The sequence below is a fragment of the Lathamus discolor genome, chromosome 1 (assembly GCF_037157495.1).
Source record: "Lathamus discolor isolate bLatDis1 chromosome 1, bLatDis1.hap1, whole genome shotgun sequence".
Taxonomy (NCBI): domain Eukaryota; kingdom Metazoa; phylum Chordata; class Aves; order Psittaciformes; family Psittacidae; genus Lathamus; species Lathamus discolor.
This window is the reverse complement of record NC_088884.1, coordinates 94,236,697-94,263,773: the sequence shown is the minus strand read 5'-3', so window position 1 is coordinate 94,263,773 and position 27,077 is coordinate 94,236,697. Positions and strand designations below refer to the sequence as shown.

At 42.7% G+C, this 27,077-nt stretch overlaps 1 protein-coding gene across 9 annotated transcripts in view; it reads right to left on the bottom strand.

The window, feature by feature from the left end:
* Positions 1-463: 463 nt before the first annotated feature.
* Positions 464-27,077, bottom strand: part of JADE1 (jade family PHD finger 1) — a 42,752-nt gene continuing 16,138 nt past the window's right edge. For 6 of the 9 annotated variants that reach the window (XM_065687123.1, XM_065687131.1, XM_065687151.1 and 3 more), the window contains exons 3-11: positions 22,989-23,071; positions 19,421-19,578; positions 15,010-15,197; positions 12,431-12,642; positions 10,914-11,081; positions 10,204-10,320; positions 6,871-7,401; positions 4,911-5,028; positions 464-4,048 (exon numbers count right to left, since the gene is read on the bottom strand). In XM_065687123.1, the coding sequence (XP_065543195.1) occupies positions 3,150-4,048; positions 4,911-5,028; positions 6,871-7,401; positions 10,204-10,320; positions 10,914-11,081; positions 12,431-12,642; positions 15,010-15,197; positions 19,421-19,578; positions 22,989-23,071 (2,474 nt within the window). In that variant the 3' untranslated portion in view covers positions 464-3,149. Of the gene's footprint in view, positions 4,049-4,910; positions 5,029-6,870; positions 7,402-10,203; positions 10,321-10,913; positions 11,082-12,430; positions 12,643-15,009; positions 15,198-19,420; positions 19,579-22,988; positions 23,072-27,077 lie in introns of those variants that run through there. The other 3 variants (XM_065687167.1, XM_065687175.1, XM_065687184.1) reach the window with 3 other exon arrangements.

Below are 27,077 nucleotides of genomic sequence, written 5' to 3'. Positions count from 1 at the left end.
ATTCTGTCGGTGTTGCTTGACTAGAGGCAGTTCATAGAGTGAATGTACATTCAGCATACTAATCCTGAAGAGCTCCAGGTCAGAAACTTCAGGTTCCTGTTCAGTGGGGTATGTATGAAGATGATGGATGTTGGAAGGACATCAGACATCAACAACTAAACTATTTGAGGTAAGCAACATCTCTTTGAGGATCTCAAGTTAAAATCAGACAATTTTCTGTTGATGGAACAAGCACAACTGCTAGTAACAAAACTCTTTACTCTTCCTTAAAAAACAAAAAAAAAAAAAAAAAAAAAAAAAAACAAAAAAAAAAAACCCACCACCCTTCTCTGCATTTTAATAGTTGTAATAATTCAAATTAAATGCTGGCTTTAACTATGGAAGTTTTTCGTATCACTGCAGTGAAGTGTTTATGTAAAACCTCAAACACAACTACTGTGAATTCTAAAACACTGGGCAAGGATACTGCAAAAATGTACAGCATTTATTCACATACAGACAAAAAGGCACAAGTCTACTGAATATTCTAACAAAAAAATAACAGCTGTCTTCAACTAGGTCTTTATAAATACTTCAAAAAAGGGAGAAAATAAATACAGATTGGGCCATGTAATATAAAATAGTCATCTCTACATATACTTTTTATTTCTATCTGTTTCTCTTCATGCACCTTTCTTAATTTCAGCTGAATGGACACCAAAGCTAGGCACATAGTGAAAAATCTTCTGTACAAGATTTTACAAATGTAATGACAAATCTTCTCAAATCTCTGAAATTAAGATTTATACACAATATGGGTAACCCTTCATTTAGGTCTGTGTGAGTCTGCAGCCTAATAAATGGCATTCCAGTCAACTTTACAGAAGTTCAACTAACCTACAGTTGGACAGAATACACCAATCATAGTCAAAGATCTGTTGGTCAGTCTGCACAAGGGAAGGAAATGCTTATAAAAACAGAAATGCAGCAAATGGGTCTATCGCAGTAAAAGACGGGGGAGGTTTGTACTGTCACTGCTGTACTTCCAACACCTCTGCTGACAGCAAAGCATGCGGGACAAACCTAACCTACAGAGCTGAGCATCCTGCAGTCCTACAGGTTTTTGGTTTTGGTTCAATTTAACTTTAAAAAGCTTAGTAACCTAGACAGCAGGGAGCAGAACAGGTAAGGCATTAATTCTGCACAACCTTAGCGTTCATCATAGTGCAAATTAACAAGTAACTCCTTCAATCTGGTGCGAGGTTAAACATTTACTTAAGCATCAAAATTTAGACTCCTTCTATGGCTTAACATACTATGCCCTATATGGTTACAAGTTTCGTTATTACAGGAAAGCACAGTGCCTGTTTGGAAAACCTCGCTGCATGTTGAGCAGAACCTACCTGCATTCACCTGTCGTCTGTCTGGTGATGGCCAATCAAGTAAGTACTTTTAACACATCCCAAGAATAACTCCGTAACTTCACATTCTCCAGTGCCCTGTCTGACTTTCACCTCTGGAAGTCCTGACATTCATCTAACTTCTTGGAACCAGCAATCTATTTTAAAAGTACACTATCCTATGCGCAATCCCCCTCCCTCTGTAGGGTAAGACTTTGGAGTTGTAAAACTATTGATAGGAATATGTTCAGTTGAAATAAATACTTCATTAAGTGATAACTTGCATAGCAAGACAGGGTGTTAATAAGCCTTGTTTGTTTGATTGAATCCTCTGGAAGACTCATTTATGGCAGAGTTCTGCTGGGCTTTAAACGTCCCCTACTCAAGAGGCAAGGGTCTAACACTAAAAAGTGAGGGGATGTAAGAGCAGACTAGGAGAAGGAGGTGGGGGTAGGAAAGGAGGGGTTTCTTTATGCCTGACTTTGTGTAACACATTGCTGCTTTAGCTTTTTTCACCAGTACATACCTGACTTACAGCTATGCAGAATTCCAAAACTTGGAGGCTCCTAACACTCTACTGTTAGATGTGCACTCTACTTGGCCCAACAGTACCCTAGTGATCTGTTGATATTATTGCTCCTAGCTTACCAGTTATTGCCATTTGCAGTTACTAAAAAAGTATACAACCAGAATTCGAGATCCCTCTTCCATCAAATCTAGTCCAGAATAGAATGAAATAGTTTTTCTTCATTTGACTGTAAAGAACTAATCACAATTTATTGCCTTTCCATTTTATTCTATTTAAAAATATATATTCATGTCCATTTTAAAGCAACCCTTTAGTGTCCTAAGCCTAGCTTTCCCAGTACGTACCATTAGTGCATCTGCAGTGGACTTTGGGAAATCCTACCAACTAGTGCCTTTGAAATTTCTCTCTGGAGTTGTCACCATACTCACAGAGGCAGGTGACTGACTAAATGGTGGTGGGTTATTTCACGGGGTGCTGTAAACCACAAGCTTCGCCCCACTTCCCTTCTCAGAACTGAGCCATTTTGAGAGTGTCCTCGTGCTCAGTCTGCATCTTTCCCAGCTGCTGCAGTGTAATACAGCTGCAGCCCTGACCAGTCCCTTCCTCCTCCTCCAGCATAACAACATGGTTAAATCTGGTCACCTCATAGGTATATGTACATGTAAACTCTGGAGCTTCCAGATGGGTTTGAGCTGCCACCTCTGCTGAAACTGAATGCAACGGGAAACATCTGCAAAGAGGGGAAAAAGACTACCACCACCCAAGGTAAATGACCATTTGTAATGAGATATTTAGCAGTGCAGTATGGTTAAACAACCATCTTCCATTCAGTACACGCTAGTTATAAATTAAGAGCTTGTGCTTTTCCAGAAGGCAGGGGAAGGAAGTAAAATTTTATCAGTGCTTTTTAGCTAAAAGGTATGAATGCAGCCTACTGTCCCCTACCCACCCTAGCCTCTTTTAAAAGGTTTCTGTGACTTAGTGTTCATCACAAATCCCATCTTAGTAGTGACATCATTCCTCTGCTTACTCAGGATAGTTGCAAATAAAGGAGATTCAAACTTCTCACAGAATGAAAGGAGGGAAAAAAAACAGCTTTAAGTGCATGTAAACATGTTTATAGAGCTCAAGAATAATAGGTCATCATCAGTCTATAGCTAGGTCTTAGAATTCTTCTCTTTCAAATCAATAAATAACGTGGAGTTGGCTTGTAGGCAGTGACTCTGTGTCCCTGTGTCCAGTCAGGATGCCAGGATGCTTCTCCTGATAATGTCTGTCCTTCTGCTGATAGTGTTGTTTGGACTGAGCCTCTGCTGCCGGCACTTCTTTTCAGCCACTTCAGTCTCTGAGTCGCTCATTTCAGCATCAGGGATATACCCATCATTCTCACTGTCGGGCTTGAGCTTGCTTTTAGCCCTGTCCTTTGGGGAAACCCTGCCCAAGTAGGGGTAGCTGGAGTTCTGGCGGCAGGTCTCCTCTAGGCTCTCACCCTGCTGTTGCCTTTCCCCCTTCTTTGGAATTCGGAATCCGCCCCAGTTTTTCACTGGGCTAGTGGGTGTCGTAGGCACTTGAACTGCTGCTGTCTGATTAGAGTTTACTTTCACAAGACCCCCATTGCATTTAGGCACTATATCCCTCCGTGTGCCAGGTGCTGACCTACCACTGGAGTGGTTCACAGCCCTTTTATTTTCCAATTGCCTCTGAGAGAGTTCTGTAGGTCTCAGTGGTTTGTGGTTGTGTTTAGAAGTCTTTTCTTTTAGTTCTGCCTTGGTCACCTCGCACTGTGGACGATTGTCTCGGCTTTTTCTGTGGTCTGGTATAACTATGCCATTTTTCTGCTGTTCTGATGCAATCCGTGTTTCTGCAAAGGTCTTGTCAAAATGTAAAAAGCTCCCTGGAGCTGCACTGCCCTCCTTTTGGCTGGGCTGCCTCAGAATGGCTTTGCTGTCATTCCCTGAGCTCTCCCTTACTCTGTCCCTCTTGTGTGATTTTTTCAAGGAATGAGTTAGGGACGTGCCCATCTGTTTCCTGAAGAATGCAGAATGCCATTTCAGATCCTCTATCTTAGGGGTACTGGGACCCAAAGATGGACTGTTGAACAGTACTGTGTTGTCCATGGAGGAGAATGAGGAAGGCACACCTACATGTAAACAAAGTAAGTTAAAGTCAAGGAATTCCACATCTGGGTAAATAACCACTTTTGAATATACATATTTTAACACTGTTCTTCCCAAAACCTGGTGTGTTCTTTGACAATCAACGGGTATTTGGCCACAGTTACGCAGCTATGTCTTGGTTTCACAACATACTGCTGGTGTAGTTTGTTTTCCTGTAGCTGTGCTGCATGCAATTACACTTCTAGCAAGCATAAATCCTAGCACTACAGTAGCCACTAAGACAGATTCCAGGACAGGGAAGCAACCAGCACGTGAATCTGATTGATTCTGCCTAAAATATGATTTATTATTACTGAATACTTTAATGATAATCTAGTTAATGCAGTTAAGTTTGAGGATATTAATCTTTCTGAGAAAAGGCAATGAGAAAAAAAAACTGCATCTTGTTTTAAAACCAGAGTGCTACCTTTTCAAAATTCATTTGTTTCAACAGCCATCTGTGATGCAAAGAAGCACATGCTAAACACTAATGTAGTGGCACTAATAAAACACAGACTTAGGAGGTACCATATGGTACCTAAGTCATGTCTTCCTGTCACAAAGAGTCATTGAAGAATCGCACCAGACAGAAGCTGAAGCCAGGAGCCACTCAGTGCCCCTTAGACAAGAGCACAGACTTACCAGTTCCTATAGCAATGTGCCCACTATTAGAGCTCCACCCACCCACATCTCTCCCAATCCGCTGAAGCATGATGGACTACACAAGATCTTAATGAGAATAAATGAGGTCCTGATTGTCCTTCAAAATTAGCTATTAGCCTGCAGCCAAACCCTTCAATGCTTGTACCTGTGGTCTTAGGTGAAAAAGACAACACTGAAGCATACCTGAAACTCTTTCTTGTTCCAGCTGCTTTGCGTAGATATTAAATATCTGCTCTTGAACTTTGCAAACAGATCTCTTGATTTTTTCCCTTCGGGTCACCATGTAGGTGAGATTACGCACCTGGAAGACATCAAGTTATGAGCTTTACAGGAATTACGTTTCTGTAATGTTGTCAATCTGCTCTTTGACTTAAATGGTGTATAGTGCTTAAACTGAATTAAACAAGTTAGTAATGTACCTGTATTTTAACCTTCTTGAACATATTTCTTACAGAAGAGTCTTAAATACCATTTAATTGAGAGATTATTCTCCTAGAGCTCATTAGCTCCTTCTCTCCCAGTGGAAGAAATTGCTGAGGGATCCATGTGGGTGTTCCCAGGGCTCCTCGCTCAGCCTGGTGCAGCCACAGTGTGGTGCCCTGCGCATTACAGCCTTGTAAGCTGGTCTCGCAGTCACTGAGGAGGAGACACTGAATACGTGTGACCTGCGTGGTAAGGTCCTACTCTGTTTAAAAGTTCCAGTCCCATGAAAGCCACTACGTTTAACTAACTGTCATTACTCTGTGGATCTTAATTAGCAGGGATTTGTCTGGCTGGTCCTTTCTGAGACAGTCTCTGGCCTTTTGTTCTTTGCCTTATTTGATTCCAGCTGCACAACAAATACATCATGTCCATCAAAGTACCTCTTCCATAAACTGGATGACATGATTTCAGACTGTTTCTAGATTGATGACACTCTCACTAAATGTCACTCATAAAGTTGGGTAACTTGATTATCTTGAAGAGGAGAAAAAAACTTGGGCTTTTTTTTCTGTATGTCCAAGGTAACTTCAATTAAAATCAATAGGAACAAGGGAGTAGTAAAATATTACTGGAATGATGTATCTTGTTTTGACACTGAACTTAAAAATGGGAAGTATACCTACAGAACCATTTAAGATCCAGAGAAGCACAGTGACAACCTCAACTTATTTAGCTGATCAAAGAGAACATGAAAAGAAACCTTGAGCATGCAGCAGAAACAAGAGATGCCATCTCACCAAACTAGAGAAGGGTCATGGGCCATTTCTAGTATGGGTCATTTCTAGTTGAAACTAGAGAAAAAACTTCCAAGTAAAATTGCAATGATTCCTTAGGAGAGTAGTTAACCACTGGGATGCTTTACAAAGAATGCAGTAGATGCATGAACACGCACTGTCCTGATTTAAAGGCTAGGTATTACTCCAGAAGAAAGGCTCCAGTTCACCCACAGGTTACTGTGGCTGAGTTATGAGCCCCTGAGCTGGGTTCTGCACATGGCCTACATGAGTCACATACTGTATGGACATGAAAAGCTGGAATTATTGCAGTACTCTAAACTTAAACTGATCTTAAGCGTTCTCTAAACTTAAACTGATCTGAAGCTCTACTAGTTAACCCAAATAACCCCAAGAGGAAGGAATTCAGGTTATTACAAGATCAGATGTACCTAAAACACCAAACTGCCCTTTAAACATTCAAAACTGAAGTGCAGTATCACATGCCTCCCAAACCTACTACACAGACAGTCCACTGTCTGTATGTGTCAATGCTATGTTGTGTCAATGAAAACACAGATCTGCTGCAAATCGAAGTAAAGTTCATAATCTTCTCCTCATTGTGCACCAGATGAAAGGAGCAGAGAAAGCCCTTAAAGGCTAGAAAATCTCCAGGTACGTGGAAATACAACAATCCAGTGCTTATAGGGAGACTGGATACTACTACCACGACCTGCTGGCCTCTGAACTAACCCTCTGTTTGGAATGGGTAGCTGGTGCGCTCCATAGAAATTTGGTGTTCATGGTCTTCTCTGACAATACCACTTTGCATGAGGATGCAGCATGAAGTACCTACATGCAAGGGCAGTAACTGAAAGCGTAATTTAGAAACCTGGCTAAGGAAGGGCAATGCCGCTTAAGCATGTGTAGGCAGTGCTATGCCTTACCCGCTCTAGATCCTGCCGGAGGTGTGTAAAGAGCTGCAGTCTTCTGAACAGAACATCCTGTTCTCGTTTGGCCAGATTGTCCTCTTCATCCTTCTTTGGAGTAATCAAAGGCTTGTTGAAGTTGGCTTTTCTCTTCAGCTTCCAGTACTGGTAAAGGAATTCCACTGACTCTTCTGGCAGCCGCAGTACTTTAGCTACTGCCCCAGACTCAACAAAGGTATAGAACTCATCCTCCAGCTGCTGGAGTTTCTGTTTGCGGAGGCTGACTCTGTGGGCCTCCTCCTGGTTTTGAGTCATGCTGTGGAAAGGGTCAACGTGGGCAGGAAGAGAGCTGTCCTGAATCCCATTCCCATTCTCCCGACCTGGGCTTTCACTGAAAGTCTCCTCATCCACTTTCTTGGTGGAACTGTGCTTGGGACAGTATGACTTAAACTTCACCTCATCATTCTCTGCCAGGATGGTCTTCATCTCCAAGCCACGGTCGAATGCACAGGTAACGTGAAAGGCTGTTCTGCAGTTCTTCACCGAACACTGCACAAATTAAACTAAAATTAATCAAACACAAATTTAAGAAGCCACACTGCCTAAAACTATTCATGCAGCCAGGAATGCTTTGGAAGAACAGCCCTGTACCTGTGCTCTGCCTCTAAGCTGCATGTAGTTTCTTGCTCTCTTTTAATTAGGCTTACAATTTTGTGCTTTCAGGCTAGGTAAGGATGAAGTGGCCTGGTGGGACAGAAGTGGTTAACCCCTCCCTTGCCCTATTCAATAACCAGCAAATCCACAAGATGAGTGTTCTCACCGGCACTGGGCCACGCATGTAAGGCAGCATTACACAACGGAAATCATTCCACTTTGGCTGTGCCAGCAAGAGAGAGGGAAAAACACCTTGGGGGGCTCCAGGCCAGTCTAATACTTCTAATTAAAAGTCCTTCCTAGCACCTGGACCTGTGCTGCCCAAAAGGCCTCAACCAAGGGCAGTTTTCTTCCCATTATCCCAATTTTATAATGTCAAATATTAAATTGTTGTCAATCACTACTGCACTGACTGCAGCCTTCGCTTCACCAGCGACATGAGGACATGAGGAGAACAGGAAATCCCATTTTCTGTCCTTTTTCTTCCCTCCCTCTGAACCCAGCCATCATGGTGTGATGGGCACTAGTTCAGCTGATTTAGCACTTCATTTATATATAACTTCCTCTTGCAAACTGCTGTCATAGCTATCACCAGCCACAACTGAAAGGTTTAAATATATATGTGTATGTATATACCCACAGGCATACATATGCAGTTGTATCAACTCACACCTCAGCCTCCAGTGAAGAGAATTTAGAGTGGAAATGAACATTGGTGCTATTAACTAGGAGGAAATAAAACTATGCTTAACCCAAGTCATCTAACCTTAAAGAGAAATAAATGCACTGCACAAGGATGTTTACACAGGGCTTTGTAAAGAAGCCAGATATCTTTCTCTGCTGGATTTTCCTGCTCAGGCTCACTCAGCAGCCAGATGGCATATAAAGGTACAACAGAATTTAAACTGCAGCAGTTTCAAATGAACATTCTTTAATAAAATCAACATATAAAAGGAATTAAAAAATATCAACCTATCTTTTGCCCTTTCCTGTTACCAACAAGCAGAGCAAAAGCAGCCCTGCTGGAACACCACATAGTCCAGGTGAGTACTCCAGCCATGGTTTCCAAGCTGCGCCCATTCAGAATAATTAGCTTAGTGTGACTGATGTTTTACTGAAAGAACAGGGGAAGCCTGTCTCATGATAAGGAAATCTGCTGAAGCTGGGAGAATCCAGTCTCAGTTTTCCCAGCTTGCTGCGGTTGTTCCATGCCCAGCCTCACACACACTCCAGCTGCCAGCTTTTCTGTTTGCTGTGCCTATCTCCCAACATCTCTGAAAAATCCCATCTCCCCCAGTTTCTCCAGTTAATGCTACTTCCTCTCCATTGCAGTCACTCTGTATAATATTCTTCTCTGCTGTATAAAATTTCACAACACAAATCTATGTATTTCTCACTGCTAGTTTAACGATACCAAAGATTTACACAATTGCTGTAAGATGTCAGGCACAACTGCCATTTTTTGTTTCTTTCCCCATAATTTCAAATGCAGAGCTGTCTGAAGTGGCAGCTGTCATGTCTGCATGTCATCCTCTGTCAGCACTAGAAAGGGAGAAGAAATATGGAAGGACACCCCTCTGCACCACACTGAAGTATGTAAACACTCAAGCATTCAACTTAAACTACCATGAGTTACCCCACAGAATGGACAAAACAGCTTCCACCAAGTAAGAGTGGCCAAGAGGAAGCGGCAGCTCTGCAAGGAGGTATTATGATCACAAATTTATATGTTGTGGACAGATTTATTTACTTAACATTTACTATTTTATACATTCCTTAAATGAGAACGGACTGATAGGTTTCACTGGAACTACTGCTGCAGTGCTGGTTTACAGCTTTTGCTGGTAACCTCATCAAATAGAGCAGAGGGGAAAAAGGAAATGGATAAAACCTAATTTCAAAGAAGAGCAGGACTTTTGTGTCTTAATGCTGGTCTGACCATCCTGGACCCTGCAACGTCAGTAAGGCCAGCCACAACACAACGGACAGAGCTCTGCTTCTTCGGAGTGGGTCGCCTGTCTTCATGCTCTCCCATCATTTGGTAGTGAGTAAGCTAGGTCAAAGTTTTGTCTTGTGTTTCAAGAAACCTAGTATCTCCTCTTTCAAAAACTTGGGGCTTGGCAGTATGTTTTCGCAATCTAATTCTAAAATGATTGTTAAAGTGTTCTTAAAATGATTATTTAACGTTTCTGAGTGACCTTCCACTGCAGAGGATATGCAAGTGCTTTACAGGCAACAACTGAATATAAATATGCACGTGCACTCACACTGCCTGGCCTGAAATACCCTGATGCAGATCATTTAACAGGCACAGTTCACAGGCTATGGTGAGAAAGGCTGAACCCAAATGCAACTGACACTGCAGAGAGAACTGCAGAAGTATGCAGTGAGACAAACCAGCACTGGCACAAGAATGGGAGTTGTTGGTGTGAAAACAACTGCGTTACACACAACTCCCATTGAAATACCCAACTTGTCTTAGAAGTCACTAAATAGGGACAAGCAGACAGATGACCTGGCTATTATTATTCAAATCTGACTAGACAATAAGAACATGCTAACATTGACAGCACTCTATATAGTTAAGTCCATAGCAGCAAACAGGAAATCAAAGAAAGTTTATGGCAGATACGAGTTTTGTGTATCTACTAAAAACTGACAAAACAAAACGCACAGATATCTGTGCAATTAAATTACCTGTATAGAAGCTCCAACTTTTTCATTGCAAAGGCTGCACACCAGTGCCCATCTGCTGCTGGGAATGTGAGAAACCTTTGTAATGGGCTCCATTTTTTCTGGGCTTCCAATGCTCACCTTAAAGAAAAAAAAGGTTAAAAACAACAGAGCGACCATTACACTGTTAACTGGAAAGCGATTTACCAAAGAAATCTAATTCCTTGTATGCATGTGTAAAATGAGCATGTTCCAAGTTCCTCAATTTGTAAGGAAATAAAAAAATTACAATTCCTTTTTAAAAAACATCAGTTCCTCACTGCATAAACAAAATAGTTTCAAGGTGAAGCCCACCATTCTGAAATTATCATGCAGGATGAAAACCCACAGGAGCTCTCACTGCCACATCCAAACCTTCCTGATCCACCTTTAATGTTCCCTTCACAAAATAAAGCAGTACTTTGTGTCCTCGTTAAAGGAGATTTGCCAGCAACAAAGGCCTCATTTTTTGAGGCCTAATTTTGGTTGACAAAGGTAATGTAATTTCTTTATAGAAGATGCATCATCCTGCCAGACTGTACACCTTACTGAAAATCCTTTATACTGTCTTACTGAGAAGTATCGTATGTATGTTAAGCTCACTGTAGCAACACACAGGAAGCTGAGCTATGTTTTTATAACATATCGCTCCAGGAACCCCAGCAGCCCAACACTCCCATAGGATCAGTACCTACCTCTGGAATCCATAGAGCACAGCTAACGTGGACCCACTTGGTGCCACTTCGAGTTGGCTTCATGGCTCCACCCTTCTTAGGACACAGCAAACACTTGGGCTCAACACCAAGTGCACAGGTCCTGCACAACCAGCTGCCTTCTGGCACCTTCAGGATCCCGTAGCATGCCTGTGGGGAAAGAAAACATGGGAACGATGTGAATTTTTGTGCCTTTTTAGCTGCTTACATGTAGCCTCTCCCAGCTTTCGAACAGTTCTTTATGGGATTGCTGACACTACAGACACTTCATCTTGTGGTGATGCTTTCAGAAACTTTGCCAACGTCGTTACCCATTCATTCCCCAGAAAGATCAGATGTCACGACCAGCTGTTAGGTAAAAACACCTGGGAAAAAGAAAAAAAATGTGTCTGCCAGCCCAAACAGCAAGGGGACTCCCGACAGACAATCCTGCCAGAAGCCAGCTCCCATGAAGTTCAGTATCACCAAGACTCACGTAACAGGGATTGGGCTATACCTAATTCAAAAGGCTAGAATCACCAACTGAGAAGCTCAGCTATGCAGTACTCTATGTTAACTCAGGAGCATCAGGTTTTACTTTGTATTCAGAGGGAAAATATGCAAAACGGCAATGAATTAATATAATTTTTTTCAGATGCTGCACCTTTATGGAGACCTGTGTCCACATTATTGTCAGTTTTAATCCTCTTAAGTTTCCGATTTGATGTGATCAGAGACTAAGAAAAGAGAACCACTACAGGTCTAAAAATGTCCACCTCACTCTGCACATCTCACAAGAAAGCCATCTGTACCTCACAGCTATCGCAGGCGTATTTCTTTATCATTAGTACAACTGCATTTAAGTAACACATACACAAAAATGCCATTCTTGCTCACAAGACCACAGTTTTCAAAATAATGAATGGCAAAGCAAACTTCTTAGAGCTGGAAAGGAAGGACAGACTGACAGAAAAGCACCTGCCGCAATAAGAAGCATCCACAGAAACAGATATGCTAAAATTGAAGACTTTTTAAATGGCACAAAAAGGTGGCACATAATAGCGCTTCATTAGCTCAGCTCTGTAAGTTCTCCATTAAATTAAAATTACTATAATAAATCCTCCCTACATCCCCACTGATTGCCCGAAACCTTTTATTCCCTCTCTGCTGAGCCCCAGTTACTGATACTGAAGTGTGCAGAGAGGATATGAATATAGGACAAGAAGTGACCAGGTGAGAATGTGTAACAAGACACATCTGTTCCGGGAAGGCAACTCCTCACCTTGTAACTCCTCCATACATAAACAATACTACTTTCAACCTTCTTAACATGATACTTCTAGAATCACATGTAACAATTCTAGTCAATTACATAATTTCTGAATTCACCCCACCGCTTGATGATGAACCTTGTGCAACTGATCAATGTCACTGGAAAAAATCCAATCTGTTATCTTTAATGGTTTGGAAAAGTTTCTGTCACCATCCCTACACACCCCACAGTGCCCTGGCCACCATACCTGGTGCACACAAATATTGCATTTGTCACAAAACACCATTTCATTGCCATCTTCTCCATCTGGAGACTGACAGACGTCACAGACAACATCTTCATCATATTCAATCCCAAGTCCTTCTTCCGTCTCAATAGCATGATTCATGTTATCATAGCATTGTAGTTCAAACTCCTCTAGGATCCTTTCCATCGTGTACTCATCCAGCTCAGGCATCCCTGGGGAGCAGGAGAAAGAGTGGTAACACACAGTTCCAGCTTTTTAACAGCTGAGTAGATACAGCCAACCCCAGAGCAGGCACATTTCATTCCTAGGCAACCTCAGCCTATTCCAGCATTAACTAGAGAAACTGGAAAATAAAGTCAAAGTTGCCTTGTAACTGTATTAACCTAACAGAAGTGCAATATCCAAACCAATCTTTCAAAATCCTGGGGAAAATTTCCATAAACTGATTTTGGCTTCCTGGTCTTGCTCTCATTTTTCCTTCTGGTGCAGCCCTGTCTATGGCTTCGGCTTCAATTTTGCAACCCAGATGTTGACTCTTTGGTGAAGGATTTGAGAGTGTTTTGAACCAAAAGCGATGAGAGCAGAGGGAAGAAATCACTGACAAAATCTGCTGCAATACTTATGGCAAACTTACAGTTTCTAACAAGAGCTGTTGGTTTTTCCATAACTTCCAACTCAAGAGGGTGCAACCCCAACTGACAATATGTTTAACAAGTGAAAACACTCCTGTAATAAATGCAACATCAAATCTGGGACAATAAATACATATACCATCTAATCTGGGACTTGGTCTTTTCAAACGACATACATCAGAAAATTATTCATGACACCACAGCTGCAGGCTGACTGTAATACAGTATTCTATAATCTATCTTTGTTAATTATATTACCATTACAGACCTCGAAAATATCTATCATAGAAGCAGCAGGAACAATATCAAAAAAGAGCATGGTGTTTCACCTTCTGGCTTCCATGTCTCACTTGCCACAACAATGAGCTGGCCGCAATACTTCCAGGTTGGTGCTGTGCTGACCTTTCCCACACAATCATGCCACTCAAGCCCCGGTGAAACCAGGACAGCTATGCTACTGCCAACAGTCATCTTCCTTTTGCCAAGTCAGTTTAGCACAAGAATTTCCATATAGTTAAATCACTACAAAGAAGCACAAGCTTAGGATATCCCACTTTTGGTCTAATACCTAATGTTTCCTGTGACATACAGAAGATGGCAACCTTACAATGTGTGTTTTAACAAGAAAATCCTCCTTTCAGCTTTCCCTGTGAATAACCGAGACATAAATTCCACAAAATGAAGAATTAAAAACCTCTCTAGCTCCTGCAGGTTGAAGACAAACACTCTATGGAAGTGCTTCCAGCTTCCCCTACTGGCAGGTAAATCCCTGCAGCAGGGATCAATGCCTCCAACACTCCCCACAAGGAGCAGCTGGAAGGCAGCAAGAGGAAACAAGCAGAAGGGCCAGTTCAGGGCTTCACACACCTCCCCACTCACACCCCAGTGTAACACTGTGGCAGCCCTCCTCTGGTTCTGGCAAGACACTGGGCATCAACTGAAAATCATAAAAAGTATTTTTATTTTATTCTGAAGAAAGCTGAGGGGACTTACTGGTGCTGTTTTACTGAAGGTCACTTGGAAAAGTAACTTAAACTCTTGAATTATGAACTGGTTTGACTTGTTTAAGCCCAACACTAAACCTGAGCAGGCCTGACCTGAGATCTGGAAAAAAGGCTTGGGTAAGAAACCAGGCCATGGTTGGTTCATATGTGGGTTTAATTCAAGAGTTCTAAACGGTCAGTTTGCGGTTTACCAGGTCTTGTGCCACGCCACATGTGGGCTACAGCCAGGTAAAACCCGTATGAGCGTTCTGTAACCCAGAGTAGGGGACTGCCACAATGCTGACACATAACCCAGCCTCACCAACGTTCCTGTTCTTGCCCTGCTTCCTTGTCCCTTCCAATGCACAAGTCATCCTGCAGAAAAAGAAAGAGCTGCTCCCCCTGCAACACCTCTTCTTCCTACTTCCTAACTGGAGCCCACAGGCACAGTAAGGTTTGGGAGGTTCCTCCAATAAATCACTACAGGAGTTCCTTAATGTCTCATTCCCTGTGCAGCTGGGATGGCATTAGGCTCTCCAGACGTCCCCAGACTCCTTGTCTACCTTCTCTGCACTCCACATGGCTAGCTAAAAAGATGATACGGGTATGTGACACAGAGAAAAATAAATAAGTAAATGCAAAGGACTAACTGGCGAAACAATGAATGGTCTGCCTAATGTCCTCTTCAAGAAACCTGATGGCAAAAAGGGAACTCTGGCAGAATTGCCTTGTGAAATAGAAAGCAGCAGAGAAAAGAAAAATCCAACCATGTGGCTAGATTCTGACCTGGTCTAAACAAATACTACTCAGCAGTTACAAAAGCCTGTATCTTATGGCTTAATTACATCAGGCGTGGCTTCCCACAGCTACCCCATCTCTTCCTGCTGCTGCCCTCCTCAAATTATTCTTAAACCTGCCAGCTTTAAAAATAAAGGACACACAAAAACCATCACTCATTGCTCACCCATTTCTTTGAATTCTTCATTGGCAAGCTGCAACCATGCTACATCCACGTCATTGAGATCATAGCGACACATGCTGTCTGCTAAGGTTCGAATGTCAACATAGCCCAGCTCCGGAGGCTCCGACCCCGATGAAACAATGTACTTCCTGGGTCGTGTAAACGTGACGGCTTTCGTCTCAGACACAACCCTAGAACAGACAGACAAAAGGATGTCAGGTATGCTGGGATGCTGAGACACTTGTTTCACAGAACTCAAACTGCCTCACTTTAAGTGACTAACCATCATCAGCACACATCTGACCACCTAAGCAATTATCCTGCTCACTAAGGGAAGAGACAGCAGTATAGTGCACTTCCACAATGGACTGGTGATATTATAAGAAGTTAATTGGAGTTGTCTAGAAACCAAATTCATTACCAAAAATCTAAATAAAATAGAAAGATTAGAGGACAGGGTTGTGCTTACTCTTACCTGAAATTCACACTTGTTTAAAGCTAAAATGGGAACACTGTATTCATGTAGTGATAGCTGCCATACACAGAGATGTAAACTCTGGTTTGCGGCCTTTCTTAAATCAATCTGTTGAACTACATTACCTGTTTGGAAATCTACAACACCAAGATCATGAAAATTCAAGGAAAAAAAGTAGTATTTCCTGCTACATTTGAAGGGGGTTTGTGCGTGTGTGCACATGTGTAGCTAAGCAATTGCCATCCCTGCGAAATTCAGATAACTTTTCCACAGAGAATCAGTAACCTGCACTAGCTTCACCTCCACTTACCCAAGCATCCTCAGTCTGCATTTCCTCTTTCATATTCGCTAATGCCATGCTGGGTCAAGTGCAAATATTAATCAGCCACTCATGGAACTACTTTCTCTCAGGCTATGGAAGCTCCAGCTGGCCAACAACCAATCATGAAAGTGTATTTTAGCTGCAAGCCAATGGAATTTTTGTTTGACCACAGGCATTGGTTCAGGAAACAGTAAAGTACCTACAACATATCACTTGTTCTAGGTCAGATTCCTGCAATGCCACAACCTTGCAAAGCCAGGAACTGGGGGAAAACCACCCAGTTCATAAAGGACAGCAGTCATTCTACCAGCAGGCTTGCCTCCAAACAGTAAGGTAACTCCATCCTGCAGCACAGCTCCCTCACTAGAGGAAACTGCACTTTCTCTTAGTTAACTGCACACACTGAAATTCAGTTTGGATCAAATCCACTTCACCATGTAAGGCTGGTACCTCCAGGAGTGACAGGCCATGCTGCCAAGCGACTGCCCCCTGCAGCCAGTGCAGATGATCTTTGGTGCGCTAATGCTACCAGCAAGGAGATAACACCACTCCATGTATGCAGAACTTTCTGCTGGGATTGGCCTAAGCTCCACAAGCAGGACATCCTCCAACCTGTTCTGCCCCGATTTCAGGTCCAACATGTTAACACCTCCTCCTCTTATCAGAAGACCTTGATCTGCCACTACTTCATCTGCACACACAGTAAATCCTCTACCTATCTCAGTCTTCTGCACAGCCCTAAATCCTCCCTTCATCTAGCTTATTTCAGACAACAATCTGATATATGGTGGCAACTGTGGGCAGGAGCCAAATGCTGAATTTGAGGCTTCTGAGGTGCAGAAAGGAACTGTGGAAGAATACAAATATGAATGACTTTGCCAGCCTAACTGCACTGCCCAAACCGTTCCTGGTCATGCCGCACAGTATTAAAATATTACAGACTATTACAGCTCACAGCAAATTTACTTGAAACTGGGCACTGCTCTCTGAGTCTTCTGTACTAGAAATTCCTTCCTGAGTACTGCCCCATTCAGAAGTCATAAACTCTGGGCTGCACCTTGCACATGCTGTCTAAATACCACTCTAGTGGCACAGGCAGTTTGGCTGCAAAACAAACCACTTCCACCTCTTTACTTCTTATCAAAAGAAGTAAAAAAAAAATGCAACACTTGCTACATACCGACAAACCCATCCAACTGCATTATCCTCCTGACCATGCTTACACAAAGTCACCACATGGACTTGCTCCTTTCACCACCCCTCTGAACCTACACCTGCTGCTCTGACCAGCCAAAACCTTTAATTCACCATTACATACCTTGCTGGCATCAGCTGTCTGTACTGTATTTTGCCTCTGTTCTACATCAGCTAGTGTTTAAGTATTGCTGGTTCAATTTACAGAACATTTGCCTCCCCTCCCACAGTCAGGCACAGAACAGTTCCAGCTCTCCAGCACCACCACCACAGAGCTCTCTTGGGTATTTTGTGAGGGAGTGTCCTGGGTTCAGCAGTAGCAGTCATTTTTCTCCTTCTTAGTAGCTAGTGCAGTGCTATGTTTTCATTTTTTGGCCTGGGAGCAGTGCTGATAACACCGATGTTTTTAGCTGCTGCTCAAATGTTTGGTCTGGCAAAGGACTTTCTGAGTCTCATGCTCTGCCAGGGAGGAGGGGAAGCTGGGAGGAAGCAGAAACAGGACACCTGACCTAAACTAGCCAAAGAGGTATTCCATACCACAGCACGTCATGCCCAGGATGTAACTGGGAGTTACCCAGAAGGGCTAGGGACTGCAGGGTTGGACGAGGTATCGGTCAGTGCTTGGCTGGGGGGAGTGGGGCGAGTTATCAGTCGGCTGGTGTTGAGGTGTTGTATTCTTTCCTCTTGTTATTTCCTCTATCATTATTTTTATTGGTGGTAGCAGTAGTGATTTGTGTTATACCTTAGTTACTGGACTGTTCTTATCTCAACCCGTGGGAGTTGCATTCTTTTCGATTCTCCTCTCCGTCCCTCCAGGAGCAGGGGGAGGGCAAGAAGTGGGGGGAGCGAGTGAACGAGGTTTGTGGTTGGGTTTAAACCACAACAGGGAGCAAGCAAGACAATCACAGAGCCCCTCTGAGCCGCAGGTGCTCTCCAGCAGCCCCATACAAGATTGCTCAGCAGCTAAAAAACAGTGATGCCTCCTGTACTGGTACCTACAACTGTGGGTGCTGCCTTTCCCCATTTCCTTTAATAGCTTAAATTTGGAGCAACATCTCTGTTGGCCATTGGCAGAGAAAAGCTCTCTCCTAAGTGGGTACCTGGATCTGATAAAGCCACCAAACCACCTCCCTGAAAGATACAGGGTGGGGATCCCCTGGACAGTCTCCCTCTGCTAAAGTCCAAAGGTCTCCCAGCCATCCTGCAGCCTTGGGAGATGCCTGAAGGAAAAAGCGGTGAGAAGACAACAATGTGAGCACACATGTCCAGTGTGTGTGCATTTATGTAGGGACTGGTTGAGGTCAGTGTAGAGCAGGCTACAAGAACTGCAGGAGAACAGTATGCTCCCATGTTCTACACTGCACAGCAGAAGGAAAAATTCCTTGGACCTCCACCTCCAGTCCTTTGGAAGAAGAAGGAAGGAGAGGGTCTACCTGATGTGTTGGTGAAGTTCCTCACTGTACAGACCTAGTGGGACTGTGCAGCAGTCTGCAGGCTACTGCACAGAACACAGGAAGTGCTAAACATACCTACAGTCCCCCTGCTCCAAGGTTAAAGATGGCAGAAACAGTGTAGCATAATCTATGATTTTTTGCTGTATATCAGAGGTCGGGCTGTTCTGGCTCCACCAGCACTGGTGAGTCATCTGGTAACACCTTACAGGCCAGCCTGGACTTCAATCAAAGAGATCTAGTAGAATTAAATAGCAATAACCCTTGTTCTTCCCACTTTCTCCAGCTCCAATCCCAACTAAGCATGAAATAGACAGCTGGGCTGCAGCACACTCCTGCCCTTACAACTGTTTAATTTGAAACAGAAAACAGTATCCAAGTATAACAAAAAGGTAAGGAAAACAAGGGTTTCTTGGATAAGAACTAGAAAATCTCACATTAACGTATTTAGTTACATGCACATCTGGATGGTTCTTAAAACGGCTGAAATGTTGTACAACAAACCATTTCCTAAGGTAGTAAATGAAACAACCAAGAAAATAACACAAAACCAGAATAAATGCTGTGTTTTCTCTAGCCCTTAAGTCTGGATGTCTAACTGTTCCCTACAAGGAACCCATGGCTTGGAACTAAACACAAGAAGCATCAGACAAGGGCTCTCCTGGCAATGCTGAGTGAGGTCAAGTCTAGACTTAAAAATAGAAACTATTTGTAAGGTTCTGTCATTACACTCCATCCTAATGTAATGCCAAAAATTACTCTCTGACATTCACATTTTAACACACAGGCAGAGCAGGCCTGACTCTTGACCTCTCTGATCATTCAAAAAGCTGAGGCAGGTTGCTCTTCATCTCCGAGAACCAAGACCTGTCTAGCTAGACACTGTGGAATACAGCTCAAGAAGCTAAGGCAATGTAGATACAGCTGCTAGGATAAATGTTGTGTATTTATTTACATTCCTTCAAACTATACCTGGCTACTGGTTCTGGGATGGTCCCTGGGCTAACTGGCACCTGAACTCCCTTTTCCCACTCCTGCCTCCAGGGGTCTGCCAGCACATAGTATTCATCAGGGTTCAGCTGGAAGGAGTCATGTAACTTCATGGCAGTGATCAGGTCCGTTCTGAACACCTGCAAAGAGAGTGACCAAGAGAGAAAAATAGAGACACCGACATTTGATATTTACACTCTATGATTCACAGCTGCAGGGTAACCATGGAGCACAGTGTGCAACAAGGTCACTGCATCACCAGTGAACTAACCCAGCCCGCTGCAGAACAGAAGTTTAGCTTCATTGCAGGGAAAGGGGTGGCTGAAGGTGCAAATTCAGATAGAATGACTTCCAGCTAACTCCATTACAAGTCCTGGCACTCCCCCTACACTGGAGGCATAATGCTCAAAACTGACATCCACTTTCACCTCTGCCCTTCTGCAATAAAAGCTGCAGGAGCTTTGAGTCTTAAAACAGCAGCACAAAAAAAAACCCTCATTTTTGCTCCAAGGCTTGAGGTTTTTTTCTTAAGTACTGGAGTTCTGACTAATCCAAAGCAATTCTAGAAATTCCCTGTGGTAGAAATCAAGGCGTGATTCTACCATGACCAGCCACAAGAGGAAATTCTACGGAGATGACTCTTTGTGCAAGTATTTAAAATAATAACCAAATGAAATAAGATGAAAACTGGAATTGTGGGGGCAACTCCATTATTCAGCACAGGTGCTGTTGTTCCATCAGCTGCAGATACCTCTGCATCATAGCTGTGAGTTTACCTTGTCTTTGCAAAGGCATCCACCTCTAAAATGAGCAAGATGTTTGGAAGCCTTTGGGTTAGCAGCCATAAACAAGCTGTGATACTGTTTTCAACAAGCCATAGAATGAAATTAAAAGGGATTCATTCTTGTAGCAGGCATGCTGTGGTACTGCTGTAGCAGCTTCAACTCGGTCAGCCACTGCCTGTCAGCACTGCAGAACACAAAGGGTGCTATCACAGGCAGCAGAAGTACAAGCCTGCACTTGTTCGTGCATCTTCCAGCTCTCCCCATCCACCTCTTGCTGCAAGGCAAGGCTGCTGTGGAGTACAACTACTCTCACTACTCCTCACGTCCATAACCACTCATTTTTAACTGCTCAATGCCATATTTACAGGAAAAAAACCAACCAGCTGACAGAAAATAAGCACCACCAGGACAAGAAGAAGACAGGTAACAGCTTAAGAAAAGCTCCCCTGAAGACTCTGCGGTTCTGCATCCGCTCAGCCCCACACCGCACAGTTACAAAGGATGACCTGGGCACTGCTCCTGAATTCTCCTACTGGGCTGCTAGTGGGGCAAAGGGACCTAACCTCCCAGTCCCAGAGCAATGGTTCTACCTTAGCTCCAGCCAGCAGCTGCCCAGGGCTGCGGAAGAGCCCAGTCTGTGCAGAGTGCTGATGAGGCAGCCTCTCAGGACAGCCATTTCTGTCATGCAGTAGTCACACACCTGAAACCTCAATAGATTCCCTATGATTTCCGGGAAGCACTTCAGGGAAACAGTGAAACTGATGGTTAATTACACTTCTGAGAATATTTCAAAGTGTGATTTGCCTCACCACACTGCACATCTTGGTACCTCTCCTGCCTCCCATCACACACATACTACCCTACTTCTGTCTCTGTTTCTGTTTCCACTCTGGCTTTGTCAAAAAAGTAGCACAAAATCATGACATTTTTCTTAACATCTGTCTTGACATGTTCAGAAAAACTGCCAATAATAAAGAATAATATTACCGTATGAAGGAAAGGGAGAATGCAGGTAATGAAATATAATGAAATGTTTCAAACAATCCAATTACAAGCCCTGGGAGGCTCCACTCAAGAAATAAAATACAAGCCACAAAGTAAACCGGCTCACGAAACAAACAAACACAGCTGGTCAGGGGATTCTGCACTTCTGAGTGGTTTGATTTAAAGCAATCATACGTCAAATGAAAAGAAGCCTAAAAATGTAAAATGGGTCACAAACCTTGCTCCAAGAGCGAAATGAAACTCAGGCTCTCAGATAAATTTGTCGCTAAACTCCCTCAGAAGCCAAGCTAATGCAGCACCTGGCAGCCAAGAAACTTCTTCCCAGGCCAGTGGCCCCGTGACACCATTCTTTCTGCTCTAATTTCTGATGCAATCAGACTGCCCGGAGCAAAGCAGAGCTTACAGAAGTGCTGGCTCTCAGAAGCACTGAACACTTCAAAGCTGAAGGGTGAAACTCTGGCCACGCTGAAGTCAATGGAATTTTGCCACCAACTTCAATGAGAGCAGGATTTCACCCGGGGAGTTTAGCAAGTGTCACTTTCCCGCCAGCACACTTCTCATCAGAATAGTGTGCTGTGGTGAGCAGAGAGGAGGGAGGCAGCGGGGGCAGGGAAACAGAGCTAAAGGGATGTGTATGAGAAGTCCATCCACGCTCAGAAGACAAGAAAGAACAGCACAAAACTGCAAAGATTCTGACAATAAATGCAGCAACAGGGAGAAAGCAGAAGCTCACAAAAAAACAAGAGCAAGATTTGTAATTATCTCAAATTATTTCCAGATGGCTTTTCCTGAGGTAGTTCTCAAACCTGCGTGTAAGGGGCTGCTTCTAAGGGAAGCACAAAAGATAACTAAGGAAAGGAAGCCAGCCACCAGGGAATCTCCACATTCACCAAGAAGGAAGGAAAAATTTAAATAACAGGTCTTTAATGGCCAACAATCAAAAAAGAAGACTGGAAACCACCACTACTTGGTGTCGCTCACACTGAAACACTGAGCAATGACCCTTCATGCGAAAACTCTTTCTCCGGGACTTGGGCATACTGTCATTGAGGAGATTAATAAAGCAAGTTTTCACACAACATCGATCACTTACTAATGCACCAGAAATATATGTATTGGGCAAGTACGTTAAATGAAGAAATTCCATTTCCCAACATTAACACCTTCCTTGCAGCCTCTACAAAGTCTGCCACGCAGTATTTGCCTGAAGATAGGGAAATTGACCAAGAACACTTCCAAAGAACTGGATCGCGTTTATGTGTTACTAACAGCTGATCCATCCTGGAAAGTTCAAAGATTTGCATCTCCCTTAACAGGATTTCCTCAAAGCACTACACAAGTCATAACTGTCAGGAAGCAGACTTCTAGTTTGACAAGCAGTTTAACAAAGATCACATACCAAGACCCACTACCAACTACGCAATAAATGCACCTAATGTTGACTTTCACTGTTCACATTTCAAGCTACAAATAAACCCCGATGCCTAAAAGACTAGAAGAAAGACTACACAGCCATGCTGAACGGGTGTCAGACTATAACAAAATTCACAGAGACTGGTGCTGGCAGTGGCTCTGCCAACAGCTGAACTCCCTCATCTCCCGGCCAAAAAAATAAGTTGGGGGTGTGGGGAAGGTGCCAGCTAAAATGTAGCAGAAAGAAAAGAAAATGTAAAACAGAAGCAATGGATCCATTACCAGAACATGTATATGGCTCTGTATGTGATAGATGTAACAAAATGCAAATCACATTCCAGAAATACCTCAGAAGGTTTCCGATCTTCATGTCTGGAACACGACGTCCTCCGACGTCGAGATCTGGAATGCTGAGACCAGGTGGACAGACCTAGGATACAGAAATGATCATTTGCAGACACTGCTGCCATCTATCAATAAAAGCCTTTGCTCCCTCCACACACCCAAGAAGGCCAATTGACTTCAGCGCAACTGTATGAGTAAGGTAAGCTAGAGGCAGGCTCCTATGACACACCTCCAAAGACTCTTTCAAAATGAACCAGAAAATAAAAGTTACTCAGCTGTAAACTTCAGTGATTGCTCTTCTGGTTTGGTTTCGTTCGTAATTTTCTATTTACAGAGGCATCGGCTGCATGGCCCTTACCAGCCTTCCCCCCAGCATTTAAAGAGAGCTATCTCATACCACACTTCCCCCTGAGCATCAGTAAACCACTTTCTACAGATTAATCACTGACCAGGAGGTCTGCTGGCAGCCAGAAATGTACTCTTTCAAGCTAACGTATTAATGTCCTAAATATCTCTTTTGGTCAGCCAAAGAGCAAGCCTCTTCAAAATGAAGCCCACTGCCATGCGCACACCGCAGAGCCCACACGAACAAGCTGCTGTCTCTTCTGAGCAAATCTCTCAGTGTGGCTGTATAATTTTCATCTGCATAATTATTCATTCCATTCCAAAAAAATTATACCTCTTTGCCTTGAAACCTTTTGGCAGAGTCTCTGTCAGCTTTCAGAAATATTGTAACAGGAGAAAAGCAAAAAGAGAAAGCACCTCCACTCCGCTGTCAAGGCAGTGCTTTGACACCATAGTATATTATACCTGTGCCAATCAACTGATTTTAATTCAGGAAGATTTATACGTACAGCAGGTATTTTCTACTCCCAACTATACAAAAACAATGGGAAAAAAAAAAAACAATAAATCCTCATGGGATGGAGAGATGAAGGACTTGAAATAACATCTATATGATAGGGAGGCTAGGACCTACACACTGAACTCTGAACACAGACTTTGGAACTCTGGGCATTGAATACAGATAAACAGAACAGATGCAAAGGCCTTCCCATGTTGTTCATTTCTCCACTGCCTGTGCATATAGACAGTAGGAGTAGAAAGTGTAAGCTATAGTCCGTAAGAGCAACATCACCTTACGTCATCCAGCAGAAAACCTCTTAGGGATCAGAGAGTACTGCTCAAAACCAGATTGCATAGGATGGGATAAGCTCTCAAAATGGAAAATCATTTTCTAAGTGAAGCGACTAACCAAGGTGTTCATTGGAAAGACGCAGCTAGTAACAAGTCATTAGAAGAATCCATTATGTCGTAGTTATGCTTCTGGCTTCTCTTTTCAGTTTTTCAGATTCCATTAAGGAATCTGCCCCAGTAGAAGCTGCTCTGTACACAGCAATGAGTAACAGGTTACGCAGACGTGCATAATGGTCAAACTAAAGCAACGTAACAGAGCAAACAGCTAAAAATCTTCAGAGATAAGAATACAGAAAGATTATTTTAAGCACGTCATAATTTTAATATAAAAGCTGGGGATTTTAAAAGTTTTTAAAAAGTCATGGTCACTTGTCCTAAGCTCCTGTATTTCACAATTATAATTTTCTATTTCTACGAAGGAGGAAAGAAAAAAAGAAGGAAGAAAAAGAACGAAAGAATCAACCAACTGCTATTTATTGATCTGTGTGGAAAACCAGGCTCCCGAGATCACTTAACCACCATTCCACTTAAACATTCCCTTGAAAACTAAAGAAAAACCACAAGCAGCAGTAGAAACTGCTCCTGAGGATCCTATAAGCCTTATCCAAACTCAACCTAAAAAAGGCAGAGGGGAGTAAGTGTAAGCACTCAAAAAGTGTCAGACATACAGCTAAAATCCGTGACAGAAAAACAGATTTTTCCTGCACCACAACAATACAAACATTTTAATGTTTAGGCAGATGTGATTAATGAAGAGCCTCACTAGAAGACAGACCACATTCATACCCACCCAGACAGTATTCAGTTCTCGTGGGTTCTGGTATTTTCCATCAGCAAGACATTAATATCTGACTAACCATCTGCTACTGAGATATTCAGCTAGTCAGACCGCTACACCAGCAAGTCAGACACTTGAAATTTCTAATTCATCTGTGGTTTGGGGTATTTTGTACACTGCTGGGCCTGGGGGATGTAGACCGCAAGGCAAGGAATTAAGAACACCAAGCTGCATTGGCAAAGCGGTGTTTGATTCAGAAGTTTCTGTGGGAAATTAGCTGGTAGGTCTGGAGGTTTAATCCAGCTGTTCTCAAGTAATGCATGCATCTGGGAAAATTACAGCAATAGCAGCAGTACACTGTACTTCTGGATCTTTACCCATGTGCTGTAATTCAACTCTGATGACAATTTATCATAAGCTGAAGACAAGTAAGCAAGCAGCATATGGGGCTTGTTTGTTTGTTTTATTGTGGGTATTAAAGGATGGACTCCCAGGTCTCTCTCATGCCACAGAGAAGCCACAAAGGGTGAGGAATAAAATAATCCCTGCTGTATCTTCTCCATTTCTTTACTCAGTCAGATGCTACACATCAAAACAGTGTCTTAAATGTGTACTTCTATTTCAGACACAGTCCATCTACGCAAGGGTTAGGCCACCAGATCAATTAACTATCCCACGCAACGTGAAAGGTCAACTCTGAGCACCAAAACTACAGAAAGTTCATTTTAAATTACTTTTTTTAAAGTGCTATACCACAGCACACAACATAAAATTTCTGTGCATAAGGGATAACTCAAATGCAGCCAGCCTTCCTCAGGAGATACTGTGAGTATTTTTTCCATGCCAACTAACTCCCTACAACGAATAAGGGAAGAAACAGTTTCTTACGTAGTTCTGTAATAGCTGCTTCCTTGTACATAACATTGGTGAACACACATTGAAAGCATACAATGTTTTTAGTAAGTTACTGAAAAAGCTGTTGTATTTTTCTGAGCAGTGTAAACTGACTCTACGTAATACTAGGAGAAAAAGGTGTAAGAATTTCTCAGGGGACTGTGATTTTACTACCCACTAAGATCTGTAACTACAGCTAACAGATGACCTTTGGCAACAGCTTTGCTTCAATACGGAAAACATTTACTCACTGAATAAACAGAACCCAGCTATAAGGCAGCATTCACAGAGTCAAACCACCACCACTTAAGACACAGAACTGCAAGGAATTGAAGGAGGTAGCCTAATGATAGTAAACTATCCAGCCCCTAACAGTATTAAATTTAACACTTCGGAAATCTCAAACCAGATTTTCAACTCTGCTCCCATCAAAGTTAATGGCAAAGTATCACTGCCTTCAACAGTGCCAGGATCAGGTCACTGTATTACCCAAAGCTGTTTTCATTAGTAAGGAATCCACCCACTCTGAGTACACCATTAAAAGTGCAGGAAGAAAATGAGGGTGTTATCTGTCTTTTCAGCATCCTTTCCACATTTTCATGCTTAATCCAGAAGAGGGACCTCACTGAAAGAAAAAGTTCATAGGCGATTACAACCACTTCAGTGATGAATGATCTGATTTTTATGTCTAATATATGAAGTAAGAACCATTCCTGGATCGTACAGAAGGAACAATCTACTGTGGTCAAAACAAACAGATTCAAAACAGCTCTTCTGTGCTTGTAAAAGCACATGAACCTGAGTTATTCTGGAAAGATTACAGACGCTTTTCACCAAAATTATCCTCTTGCATTAAGTATTCAAAATTACTATATTCATCAACAGTTTTCTGAACACTAGCCTTAAACTGGGTTAGGATCACCAAGACTAGAAAATCAACTAAAGATCAAGACAGTTAAACCCAGTTTTGGTAAAATAACAAAAAACATAAGGGAAGGCTGAATCACGGGGATTTGGCAGACGTAAAACTTCTGTAAGATAACATTATACACCTCATGGGAGAAATGAGTTCTACAGCAGATGGAAAATTAATGAGATGTTAAGAGAGCCCATACTACCAAAAGCCACGTGAATAACAGTGAATAGGAAAAGCACACAACTCCAAAAGCACGAAGCTAAACAAACATACCCAGGGCATTCATCACTATTATCACCAGACATC